Here is a 13283-nt window from a genome sequence, read left to right as displayed (position 1 = left end):
CCGGGACCCTTGAGTCCGCAGGCCGTCGCTCTATCCACTGAGCCAAACCAGCAAGGGCTGATTTCCTCTTTTAAAGGATAGTCCAGTGGTTGGCAAACTGCGGCTCGCGAGCCGCATGCGGCTCTTTGGCCACAAAGTTTCAATCGCACTGTACGTGCGCACCTTCACGTAGTATTTTGTGGAAGAGCCACACTCAAGGGGCCGCAGTTTGCCAACCACTGGGCTAGTTGCTAAATCTAAATTGTGATAAAAAATTCTTTACTTTCATGAAATTGAGAAATAAAAAAACAACTTCCGTGTGTGTGTGTGTGTGTGTGTGTGTGTGCGTGTGCACAGAACATAAAGTTAGGGCCTTCGGTACATCCTCCCTTCCCCCGGACTGTGTAGTGACCCTGCCTTCAGTAACTATATCATGGCTTCTGCAGAGAGTGAGCTGAAGAGGAAAATCATTCCCACTGCAGAAAGCAAGCAAGATCCACATGAAAACCAAGCACAAGAACACAGCTATCTGTCTGGCTCATTAGGAAGAGTCAAATCAGACTACTGAGGTGCCTAGCAGTGAAATGCTGGGGTTCCCATCTCTTACATCACCTCAATAATTGGAGGTGACTAAACACCAATGATTGGTGGATTCAAAATAGTCGTCTGGAAACATCTCATACTTGCTTTGGCGTGTCAGAGTCCTCAGTTTTGCACACAAACGTTAGCAAGGACTTTGGAGTTTTCCTACCTGCAGATTCTGCATTAGGCTTTGAGCTCAGTAATGGGAGGTGAAGAGGAACTGTGGGAGCTGGAGGAACTGTGAGTAACAGTCCTTCAGGCACAGGGCGGCAGAGTGCGCCCAGACCCAGCCACAGCATCTGCTCCGCAGCAAGGCAGCCAGCCAGTCAACTGCAGGAAGCACGCATCACCCACTGTCCTGCAGATGAAAATATCTCCAGGGAACTAGTGTGTGTGTGGTCTCTTTTCCCCAAGATGGAGCTAGCCAACAGAGGTCTATCCCCTCGTAGCCCAGAGCCTCCCCTGGATTAATTAACATGGGAGCCTGACCATGGGGCGCATATACTTGAGCTTGTCTTCGACGCACAACAAGAGTGCTCGTCAGTGGTAGCCACGAAGGACCTTCGGTATCATCCTGTCGTTACACAGAAATCAGGTGGAAACGAGGGAAGCCTCAGAATCGACGAGTTCAGATGCAGCCCACGGCTACGGCGCCCATGTTTCACCTGTGGTTCCCTCCAAAGGCAGTTTGCTATTAAGCAAAAGCCAAAGAAAGGTGATCAATTCCAACTAAAAGCACTTATCCCAGATGGCGGTATGCTGGCTCTTCAAACCCCTGGCTGGCGGCCCGAGCCCAGACAACAGCCATCAGGGCTCTGACTCTCCGAGGAGCACGAGGGCCATGTGTAATTGACTAGAAGATGGGCTAAAACTGTGCCCAATCAGTGTGTGATCAAAACCGCGTGGAATATTCAGCGCCACTTGATTACACGGAGCCCCGTCCTTTCCCTCTCCTCGTGAAATCTCTTCAAGGTCCAGAGTACTGTAACAAGATCATTACTGTCAAGCGGTACGAATCGCGGGCAATGAGTCTTGGGATAGGAAGTCATACTTCACAAGCTCCCCTGGTCTCTCCCTCTCCCTCTCTCTTTTGTATTTTACTGCATGCAGAGGCAGCAAGGCGACGAGGTGGCAGATAATGATCACAGCACTGAGTGGCAACTAGAAAGGCGCTTTCAAGAAAAAGCAGAGAGAAATCAGCTTAAGAGAAACTAAAACATTTCCCTTTGCTTTCTTTCCCCCCCTTAAAAAAATTAAATGGAATTAAACTGTGTGCACGCGTGGCTTTTCATGCACTGGGATATGATGTCGCTGAATGCAACCACTGGAGAGATTTTCATATCCCAGCAAAGCCCATTACCCCACAGACAAATGGCCAATTTCCTCTGTGTCCCGCGTACAAAGAAGCCCTTGTTGCGCAGTGTGTGTGTGTGTGTGTGTGTGTGTGCGTGTGTGTGAGTGGCTGCGCCCGCTGAAGTCTTCACAGGACCCACTTCCTTCATCGCTGAGAACACCCCGGGCTTCCCACCTGGTGCCTGTTAGGTGTCTGAGATGAGAAAGCGGGGGAGGCGGAGGGCAGGGGGCATTAGCCAAGATTACTAAATAAACAGTCTGTCTCGAAACACAGTGGCTCCAAAGCTCTCGTAACACACACCCCGATGACACGAAAGCACGCCCTGACCGGGGCTGGCAGACGTCTAATTAATGCTTCCATCGGTATGAAGGGCTCAGGTGAATGATGGGGGCTCAACCCACTGCTCCCCTCCTCCCTCCATCATCAAACTCTTCACTCCCCTCCCCCACGTTCCCCAAAAGGCGAACATAAAAACTCAGATGCGTTGCATCCAAGTTAAATGTCCTTAAGTTCAAATAGTTTCAGGAGACACGCACCCTCGTAACATAGACAGGAACATGCCTGTCCCCTAACACAGCATGTTCTAATTGTCTGTACAGGAGCCACTCACACACACACACACGAGAAGAGAAACACTGTTTGCACAGAAGCCATGGCACAAAAGGGACCCTGGGGGCTGAGGCTGAGCTCAAAACTGGAAGAAATTACTGCTTCCGAGTCCTCAGGACAATGCTGGGCAGTGGCGGGCACAGCTTCCCTGCAGGGGTTGCCCTCTACGGCCAAGTGCCCATGCCCTTCCCAGGAGGTGCGAGACGAGCAGATGTCCAAGTCCCAGAGGCCTGACATAGACCCCAAATTTGCACTCACCTGCCGACTGTGGGCGGCTTACTTCACCTCAGTGAGCCCTTTTCCTCATCTGAATTGGAGATAACACTCCCCACCTGCCCACGCGACTCCTGTTTGAGGGATGCAATGAGGTTTGAGAACACCGAGTCAATCATGGCTTCCTCCCTTCATGTTTAATGACGTGTTCCTACAAGGGACCCAACCCTGGGGAGGGAGGCCTGGGTGGAGGATAGGCATGATCCATAGGGCTGTTTTCCACTCGAGTGATGGAGTCTATGAAATCATTTCCTCCCTCACGGCGTGGGCACATCTAGTCCCACAGACAGGAATAGGAAGCTACAAGGCTTTCTGGGCTGAAGGTTTACACTCCCCCAATTCATCTGTTGAAGCCCTAACCCCAATGTGATGGTATTTGGAGATGGGACCTATGGGAAATAATAGACAAAATGGTGAGGGTGGGGCCCTCAGGCTGTAGTTAGTGGCTTCTTAAGCAAAGGAAGCTCTCTCTCCCTCTCTCTGCATATAGTAAGGACAGGCCATGAAAGAACACTAAGAGAATGTGATCTGTGGAAGAAACCAAATGGGCCAGCACCTTGATCTTGGGCTTCAGCCTCCAGAACTGTGGGGTATAAATGTCTGCTGCCTGAGACACGAGATGTTTTGCACATTCCTTTTACATAGAAGGAAGTTTTGCTTTTATTCACCATCTTCTTTTTTGTGTTTCACATCCTCAGCATGAGGAATGGCACCCTCCAGGTGGGACTGAAACACGGCTGAGTTCCAGTGGTGCCAGGGCTGGGAGGAGAGACGCAGTGCTTGGCCAGGACACCTGAAGACCAAAGCCTCCTAGGCCCCGGGTTCCCTGGAGTCCCTGGATGTGTGTGTCTAGTGGAGAGCGCACGGATGGAGACCTGAGATTTGGACACATCGGCACAATTTTTTCCTGAACGCTAGTTTCAATTTGCATTCTGTATGACTGCAGCAATGTAACAGTAGAGAAAGTACACAAGCAATCAGGACGTAAGAAACACGCCAGTTCACCAGGACTGGCCCTGCCTCTTCTGGCTATGGGACCTTGGTCTGAGCGGATCCCATCACACCCAGCCTCAATTTCATCACTGACTCTAGTGACACCCAAACGGGTCGACAGCTCTAATAGTTTGAGAACGTCAAGAAAATGACTTCGCGAGGTTATCTAGGAATCCTCCAAAGTCAGCTTCCCCGGGGTCTCCCCAACCAGGCAGAACCCCAAGCCCAGGCCACCCAGAGGAAAGTGTGGGGTCCTCAGTTCAGGGGACGGTGCCGGAGGCTGTGCTGCCTCCTGCTGACTGAGCCCTGCAGCTGAAAAGGCATCTCCTTGTGTAGGGAGCGTAAGAGGCACTCGGGTGCAGGGCCTGTGTGTGGTTTTAGAAAGGAACGCTGGTGCCGGCTTGCATTTTCTGAAGGCGCGTCTACCGTCTGCACGGCAGGAGACCCCGGAGGACGAGTCTGTCCCATTTCATCAGGCGTCTCCCAGGCACCCCTGGAGTTCCCAGTGGCTCTTCATCCCATCGTCATATTCCAGGTGCTCGTGCCCTGGGCTCCCGCACAGGCTGCCCACGTAGCCACGGCGTGTGTAAGGATCTGCTTTCCCCACCGGATGGACAGTGGGCATCCTGACGCTTTCGTTTGTGTGTTACTTTGAAAGAAAGAAAAAAAAAGCACTGAAAATCCTCTTTTCCTTGTCGGTTCGTCATGATGGGAGTCTTCTGTTCCGGCTTCTCCCGCTGAGACTGACTCATCTTTGTTTATTTCCGACCTGCTGACTCCCACAAAGACCCGCACGCACGGATGGTGCGTGTGTGTTTGTGCTGGATGGACTCTACCCTGCAGGATGGCTTTCGAGTCAACTGTGCCCCATCTGCAACGTCAATGTCTGCAGTAAACCAGATCTACTCCATTTCAGCAAGAAGCTGGAGTTACATGGAGCACTCTCTTTGGAAAAAGGGTCTGGTCCGTGGGCAGCAGGCAAGTCCGCCAGAGCAGGCGGTGCCTCCCATACCTTCCAGCTCAAGGGCAAAGAAACCCGGCCAGGCTCCTGGCTCCCTAACAGTTACTGCGTGCAAGCGTTATCTTCCTGGAAGGTGCTCCCATTCTTGGTTTTTCCCATTCACTATGATTAACTGCTGAGCTCAATTAGTCAGAGGCACTAACCTTTAATAACAAGGACGTTCAATGAAGAAGTGCTTACTGTTACCAAAAATTACTGTGGACGATGGAGTTTTCACAGAGTCGATTAGAGACTTCTCGTTCCCTCTCCTCTCACTCGAGGTAGCTGCCATGCTGGCATTGTGCAAGCACCAGAAAGTGGAAATCCAAGAGGGCTGCATGGGAGTGGTGCTGGCACAGCTTCCATACATTTTTCCTCTCTCCCTCTCCAGCCATGCCTTCAGATAATACAAAATTAAACAAGAAGCCCTGAGGGCACTTCCTTGGCCCTGACTTCCTGCCTGTCAAGTGTAGGCCATCGCACACCGCGCAGTAACCAGTGTGTTACCTGCACCCGAGGAGGGCAGAGATGAGGACGGCATGGCGAGGAGACTCAAATAACAAAAGGCACAAACTGCCCTCTCTTTCTGAGGCGCAAGCTCCCCAGGTAACCCCACAAGGCCCCCACTGCACGGCGGTTAACACAGCCCCGTGTCACAGCCTAACGGAGCCTCACGTGCCTGTGTATCAATTTCTTGTCATAAGGACCATAATGTAAATAAGAAAAAAGAAAACTGTGCAATGCCTCGTGCGGAATTCTTTATTTTTTCTCTCCCAAGTGCCTATTAACTAGTTAATGGAAAGTGAAGGACAGCTACCTTTGTTTCTTAGCATTAAGTGAAAACAAAACTGCGGTTTGCAGCTAATTTTAACACCCGCGTCGGTGTTTTAAAAAGGTGTTGTAAACGTGATGCTTCCTGCTGCGTTCTCTCCACCATGAGGGCCAGTATGCACTCCATCCGCAGAAAATAAGATTAAATTCCACGACAGGTTAGCTTCCCGTCACTTCTACAAACCAACGTGGTGCTGCCTGGCTCCCGGACCACCCAGGCCTTGCCACGCTCTGCCTGAAACCCCAGGCACGCTGTCCATTAGTCTCCTCTCAAGGCTCCGAGCGCCTTGGGGCAGAGGCGCTGGGCTTTATTTCTGGTGTCTCCCCTGGAGCCAAACGCACCGTGTTTCCTCTGTGCTGGCTGCTTGATATTTGATGAAAGACCAAAATGACTCACAACGTCAGGGTCTCCTTTGAACGCAGGAAGGAAACCCCAGCCCGCGCTGACCTCGGCCACGCGGAGTTAATGGAATTTGTAAACAGGCTCGGGGCCTCCCCTGATCACTCGGGATGGGCCGTTCCTGTTCCGGCGTGAGGGAGAGGCCAGTGTGTGACTTCCCCGCTCTAAGATAATATTTCACTGTCCACCAGGACCCACCGGACACACTGGTTCCATAAAGACCCAGGACGAACAAGCCTGGGATGGCTGGTGATGGGAAAGATAAATCAGGTTCCCCTGAGGCCTTTAGAGCAAACACTGGGAATCCAAGAGGAAAAAACCCCCAACAGGACTTCTGCATACGCTTGTGTATAATCAGCCTGCGTCAGCCCGGACTGGCCTGTGTTTGAACAGAAAGATCTGTGCCACACAACTTCTAGGTGTGAGGAGCCATATAAAAGCCAGCGTCTTTACATGGAATCTGAGAAATATGAAGAAAGCCACGCCGTTGGCCCCACTCCTAGATTCAAAAGCCGCTCCGCACACCTCAAAGACGCGCTTCCTGCCTGGTGGAGAGAGATGGAGGCAGAGAATGCAGCGCCGGCTCGGTCGCCTACCAGCAACCTGACCCTGGACAAGAACGCCACTTAACCTCTCCCCACTTCCGCCGCTTCACGGGAAAGCAGGGGAATTAACGCTCGATGCAAACTTGCATGAATGTCGTAAGATGAACAGGAGCCACCAGCTTCGGGACCACAGAATGCGGCTGTGGAGACCGCCGTTCTGTCTTGGCTTCGATAACCTCGCCACTGGACTCTGGATAAGAAGGTGCCAGAACGCCTCACGATTCAAAGAGGATGTCCTAAGATGCCTGTCACTAAACGTCCGCAGGACCCCACTGCCAAGAGCTCTGCCGGCACACACCTTCAACCCGGTTCTGGCCACAAACAGGGGCCCTGGTGCGATCATCCTCCCAGAACCCGAATTCCATGGCGGTGGCCTGGCCAGGGCTGCACCTGCTGCAGGGAAAAGGCCCCCTGCCTCTCAGGGCAGTCTTGGCTCTAACAAAGCTTTCCTTTCAATACCTGAGCCAACGTCCATCTCCTTGAGGCTCCCCCCCATCGATCCCAAAAAGGCCCATGGGGACCATCCGGGACAGTCAGGACTGTCCTTCCATCCTTTGAACCCAGCCAGCCGCCTCTATGCCCCCGTCCTTCGTCAACTCCCTTCAAGGATGCCCTCCATGACCCCAGTCCAGACCCATCAGCACCCTTCTCACCAATGCCTGCATTTGCTTTGATGCTCTGCCATCACCATGGAGACTGTGTCCAGATCTGAACGTACATTTTCTTAAATATATTGAGTAACTCTGAGCAAATCAAATCCAACTTAAAATCAAGAATAGCACTGGTGTTTTAATAGTCAATATTGCCAATGGTCTCTTAAATAGGGATAATGTAGGAACAGGTGATATGTGAGGAGGTGGTTGTTTTTTTAAGCTAATACCACCCTCACCATTTTTCATGCCTTGTCCCACATTCTGGCCAGTCTAATTCTCCTGCATAAAAACATCACCAAGTTGCATAATAATACAAAAAGGGCCACAGTCTTTGAAAAACTCATACTTTCAGAGACTAAGAACAGATCTAAATGTTGAGGAGGCTCCCAGCAGGCAGAAGGGGGGGTGCAAATGCCCAGTGAGGGACACGTGGGGGCCTTTCACGGCCAGCACCCCTCACCCGCCCAAAGGGAACAGCTTCAGGTCTGTCTTGGAAGAGCCGGCATCCAGCCACCTTTTCGAGTCACTTCTGTTTAAATGACGCATGTCACCAACAGAAAGCAGAATCCATGGCCCTCGCTTGCACCCATACTTCCTCACGGAGGGGGCTGAATTACTTTTACATCTTGACTCCGGAAATGACACCAACAGTTACATATGAGCCCAGGGAAGGGCTTGATCATGCAAATGTCTTCTCTATGACTCATCATATGCATGAGCCTGTCGAGTCGCCACGATGGACTCAGTTATTTATAAAGGAATTCTTCAGTCGTAGTTTCTGCTCCTGTAATTGACCAGATTTATTCCATTCATTTAAAATTGTAAGTAGAAGAAAGTGGTCATCCTCTGGCTCTCTGACTGTGCACGCCCCACAGTGAGACACACTTAGTGCTGGACCCTCTGCACTCAGCTGGGGAAGGGCACCCAGCTCCGCCACACCCTCGGGGGCAGTGGCCCGAATGCGGCACCTGGTCTGCTGTGAATGGACAATGAGCAGCAGGGTCAGCAGCACAGCTTCCCCAGGGATTTGCACAAGGCAAGAGGGGGGACCCGGGCCCTCCCCAGATGCTGGTGGTTGGTCCCCCTTCCCTCCTTCTCTGCCCTGGAGAGAGACGTGCGTGGCCTGCACCAGGGATTCTCGTGCCCTTTGGCTCCTAGTTGAGTTTGGTCAAGGAGCAGGACAGGGAGGAGACTCGAGGCAGGCGGAGTGAGGTCAGGGTGCCTCCCCTGGGCCCCCTCTCCCTCTGGGCCATCACGAGTTGGACATATCCCTGGTTGAAGGCCACAGGTCTTCACGGTTTCTGCCCCCTCCTTTCCCTGTTACATCCCTGGGGTTATAACCACCCCTGTGGCATGCCCATGGCTCTGTGGACATGCGTGTGGTTCACTCCCCTCAATGATGCCACATGTTCCCTGGAGCTCTGACTGGGCCAGTTGACTGTCAGTGGAACCTTATTTTTCTTATACTCTAAAGATAATTAAATGCAGTCATTTGTTCCAAAGGGGTATGTCAAAACCCATAAAATTCAACCACTTAATGACATCTTCTATAAAACATTTTATATCTGCAATTGAGTTTCCAGCACAACCATGGGCAACAGACAATACAGGTGGTAACAGTGCCCGCAGAAGAGAGAAACAGAAATATTTCCTTAAAATCAAACGGTATCCTCTAACAATAAAACACATACAACTGGCTTTAATTTCAAGAACACAATGCTGACATGTACGTGGCTATGCAATGCACTTGAAGAAGTTAAGCGTTATTGAGACTTAATATCATTGAGTCAAAAATGGCCTGAACTGTAGTGTGCATTACGACTTCAGAGACGTATAGATATGTCTTAGAAACAAGGCTTGTCTCAGAAAAACGACTCTTTTATGGTTTGGTAGGTAGCTCTTCCTGGGGGAGAAATACACATTTTCTTTTTACAGAGAACTTACTGTTGTATTTCCTATGGGAAGGATGTTAGGGCCCTGGTGTGACTGAGACAACACTATCTCAACTAGAAAGAGGGGGTCGGCTTCCCCTAGGATCACGGGATGAACTTCGGGACACGTGTGACCATTCCTCATCGCAGGCCTGAGGCACTGCTGGGATTTTTAATTTGGGTATTTCTGTGGCGCCGGGAGCCTTTCTATTTATGTCACAGTTGTTTTCGGGTGGATGATCCATCTCAGCCGTGTCAGAGGTTACTGTTCGAAACACACAGAGCAGTCCCAGTAACTCGAAAGTGGGCTGGAAATATGGGCATCCAACGGTCCCTTCTCCAACTCCCTCAGTCACCAATGGCTGACTGTGCAGCTGCTACTAATTCACGTTAAGGCTGCATCTCATTCCGTGTTCTCACCTTGTCGGCGGTGGGTGGGATAATTAGTGTCAGTGTGTGGGATGTAGTTACAGGTGGACGGACAGAATCTTCCAGGTGGTGCTTCTGAGCAACCTCACTGGTTGGAAACACACCACAAACACAATAAGAAGTTTACCTGAGAAATGGGACCAGGCCTTTCCCTGAAGCCATCTCCCTCTCTCCGCAAGTGTATGCGGCCCATGCCACCCCTCAGGTGAAAGGCCATGCTTCTTTCGGACCCCCCCCCACCCCCGCAACCTGTCAGCGTGGGTGTGGCCGTGTGCTCTGCAGGTGCTCCTGCCCGACGGTCATTTACAGGCGTCTTGTCACCTCTCAGCATCTGTGGCCAAATCTGTTTCCAAAGGGAAGCACAGTGGCATCTGGGGGCACTTTCATCTGTAATCGTTACTTCTCACCAGTGCTGACCTAACAGAATCTCCTCACTGATTATCCCAGGAGAAAAGTAGATTTTATTGGCTAAACTTGTCAGCAGGAAGCCTATGGGAGGCAAACTGGTAAGAAACCTGGGGAGGAAGTAGAGCTTTCAGATGCGCCCCTGCTGGGCCACCGTGAGAGCCCCGCAGGCTGTTCGACACTCTGAACCTCAGTCTCCTCTTCATACGTGGAACGATGCCACGGCCCAGCTCGCAGAACTGTGGTAGACATCACGTTCGGCGCACACACAGGAACTCTGTTCTCCCCCTGCTCACCTGTGCACTGCGAGTTTCCAGGCTCATTTCTGGATATTAGGAGGGAATGGGCCAATTCCTGCCACATCTCATGGTGAACAGCCAACCAGGTAGAAAAAGGGAGGGAGGAGCAGAGAAGGTAAAAGCACTATGTTCTAGCGGGAGTCCTGGGCAGGTGGAACCCTGTTGCAAACAGACCCGTTAACCCTGGTTGGCCTCGCAAGTAGTAAGTCACGTTACCCAACAATGCTTGAAGTTTATTTTTCCTTTGAGGTATGTCTTTAACTTGCTTATGAAAACTGCATTAATTCCACCTCTTCTAATGTGGTCTGTTAGTGCATGCGTGTACGCGCGTGCGCGGGTGTGTGTGTGTGTGTGTGTGTGTGTATCCCCACTTGTATCTGTGGGAAGAACCCTGTAAACCCAGCAGAAGGAGCCGCTGCAGGAAGATCACACCTGGCGTCACAGATGAAAACTGAGGACTTGACACATCAGAGGAGCTGCCACAGGAGCTGTGACCCCTGGGCCTTACAGGAGCCACGTCAGTGTGGACGGCTCTGGTGGGAGGGGTAGTGGCAGAACAGAGCCGACCAATAGGAGAGAAGATTCCTGATCAGGAGAGGTGCGTCTCCCTCAGTGGGAGTGGACACTCAGCCCAGGTGGCCCAAAGACCAGAGAACTGACCGGCACACGACGGGGACCCCAGCATTACCACCTACCAGGCGACAGCTGCCAGGAGGAAGACAACTGTTTGGTGGATACGCCTGCACATCAGCCAGGGATGAGGAGTCCTGAGGGCCCTCTGGCGCCACCTTGTAAACAGGAAGCACCTGCAGGGACCTCATTATTGCACACGTGTTTCTCGGGGCAGGTGACTGCACAGGTTGATTTTCCGAGTCGCAAACCCACTCTGACGTCCCGGGAGGCCTTACCTTCAGCAGTGCCTGACAGGCCGTCGGCTTTGAAGTTGCTGGTGCTTTTCTTCCTTCGGTGCTTCTTTCTGTTGGCGTGGGGGGAGGGGGGCGGGTCGAGCTTGGGGCTGGTGGTGCTGGACATGCTTGGGCTGGAGCACACGGAGTCGCCCAGCCCCGTGTCTGCGTCGGACCGGAAAGGCAAAACAGAGCAAGCGTCAGCACGTCAAACCACGAAAACCACGTTCCTCCAAGAGCATATCAAGCCCCACAAGTCATTTACTATTGGAATATAAAGCACATTACACAATACATATGAGACTGCAGGATGGAGGCCCAGAGCACTCAGCACTGAAGGATCCTGAAGGTGGTCAACAGGTACAAACTTCCAGGTATAAAACCACTACGGTGCAGTTCATGTAATCACAGTCTACACAATTCTGTATGTGATGCAATATGTAGTTAGCAATACTGTAATGGAGATTTGAAAGTTGCTAAGAGAATAGATGTTAAAATTTCTCATCACAAGAAAAAACACTATAATAGTGGTGATGGGTATTAACTAGACTTACTCTGGGAGCACTTCCCTATATACATCAAATCATTGCTATACACCTGGAACTACGCACTGTGGCCGGGGCCCTGGAAATGGGATTCTCAGTTTGCTGCTGGAGGAAGAACAGCAAACAGCAGGGGGCCACTCTGAATTGGGTGGCCATGGTGGGCGGGTCACGGGGAGCAGGCACAATGCAGGAGTGGGTGGTTGAGTGAGGAGAGGCAGCTGCCACCAAACCACTTGTCCACCTAGAGGACGCTCAGCGTGCCGGGTCCGGGCGGGCTGGCTGTGGCCAGGATACAACTACAACCGTGACCCAGAGAAGGCGATCGCGGAAGCAAATTACGGCAGAGGTCAGGGAGGAATATGGTCCTGGGCCAGGGAGGCCGAGGCAGGAGGCCGGCAGGGACTGTGGCCTGGGGCTCACGCGGAGACGGCCACTGTTGCTAGTTAACCGGGGCCTGAGCTGGCGCTGGGATATTAATGCCCCTGGCTCCCAGGAGCAGCTAACATTCCTCATTTTAAAATAGGAGCGACCCAAACGCACGAGGCTTCCACACTGTGCTTCCCCCTTCCCGACGACCCCCTGCCTGACAAGAGATCCCTCAAAGGGAAGAGGCTGAAAGCCCAGCCTCAGATGCCGGAAATGAGCTCTAGCCGCAGCCCCGGCAACGACGCCATCCACGCCCCCTGACGGCCTGCAAATAATGTTTCATTTTGTATCAATGACTGGGCACCGGGACAGGTGACCATGGTGGTTCGTGGACTGTGGGAGGGGAGAGGTGAAGAGAAAGAGGGCACGCCAAATTAAAAAAGCAAGCACCTCGTTACTCCACACCTATCTCGGCTTTGACAGGGCCACGGAGACCCGAGCTGGATAGGCCGTCCACTGCCAGCCCGCGCGATGGGCGTCAGCCATTAGTTCTTCCCAATCGGGCATCAATGTTCAACGCACACCCCAAAATATATATAATCCAAGCAGTAACGACAGCAGTCTGCAGCCTCTCCGAGCTGCAGCACGTGAAGTATGAGTCCGGGAGGCAGCCCACTCCTCACTCGGGAGGCTGACAAGCATGACTGCAGGGATAAAATAACACTCCGTTCGCATAAATATCAAGCAGCCTGCCCGAGACTGATGGGCCAGGAATGGATTCTTAGCTATCATTCCGGCAGACAGGCCCAAGGACACTCATAACTTATTTTACAATCATTTAGTTTCAGCTCAAGTGGAAAACGTGACAACTTATCTCTGCTGACAAGATGCCATGTCGAACCTTACAATTAACTCTCCTCTGATTATCTGCCCAGCCGATCATTAGCTGGCCCGTTTTGATGAACTGTTGTGGGGAGCTCGCCTCGGCGATCGCCGGCACCGCCAGGTGTAGTGAATTGGTTTTTGATGTCCCGGCTGATGCTCCAACAGACCGGCTCTGCGGTGTGGGCCTGCGGCCGGCTGCTCTGGGTCTGAAAAGGCATCTGCGGGGAGGCATCCTTCTG

At 52.1% G+C, this 13283-nt stretch overlaps 1 protein-coding gene across 8 annotated transcripts in view; it reads right to left on the bottom strand.

Annotated features, from left to right (window-relative positions):
* The window catches only part of AGAP1 (ArfGAP with GTPase domain, ankyrin repeat and PH domain 1), a 413197-nt gene that overhangs the window by 87596 nt on the left and 312318 nt on the right, over positions 1 to 13283 (bottom strand). For all 8 annotated transcript variants that reach the window (XM_036318654.1, XM_036318655.1, XM_036318656.1 and 5 more), the window contains one exon: positions 11252 to 11413. In XM_036318654.1, the coding sequence (XP_036174547.1) occupies positions 11252 to 11413 (162 nt within the window). The remainder of the gene's footprint in view (positions 1 to 11251; positions 11414 to 13283) is intronic.

Source organism: Myotis myotis, unplaced genomic scaffold (assembly GCF_014108235.1).
Source record: "Myotis myotis isolate mMyoMyo1 unplaced genomic scaffold, mMyoMyo1.p scaffold_m19_p_8, whole genome shotgun sequence".
Classification (NCBI taxonomy): domain Eukaryota; kingdom Metazoa; phylum Chordata; class Mammalia; order Chiroptera; family Vespertilionidae; genus Myotis; species Myotis myotis.
This window is presented reverse-complemented; position numbering and strand designations above follow the sequence as displayed.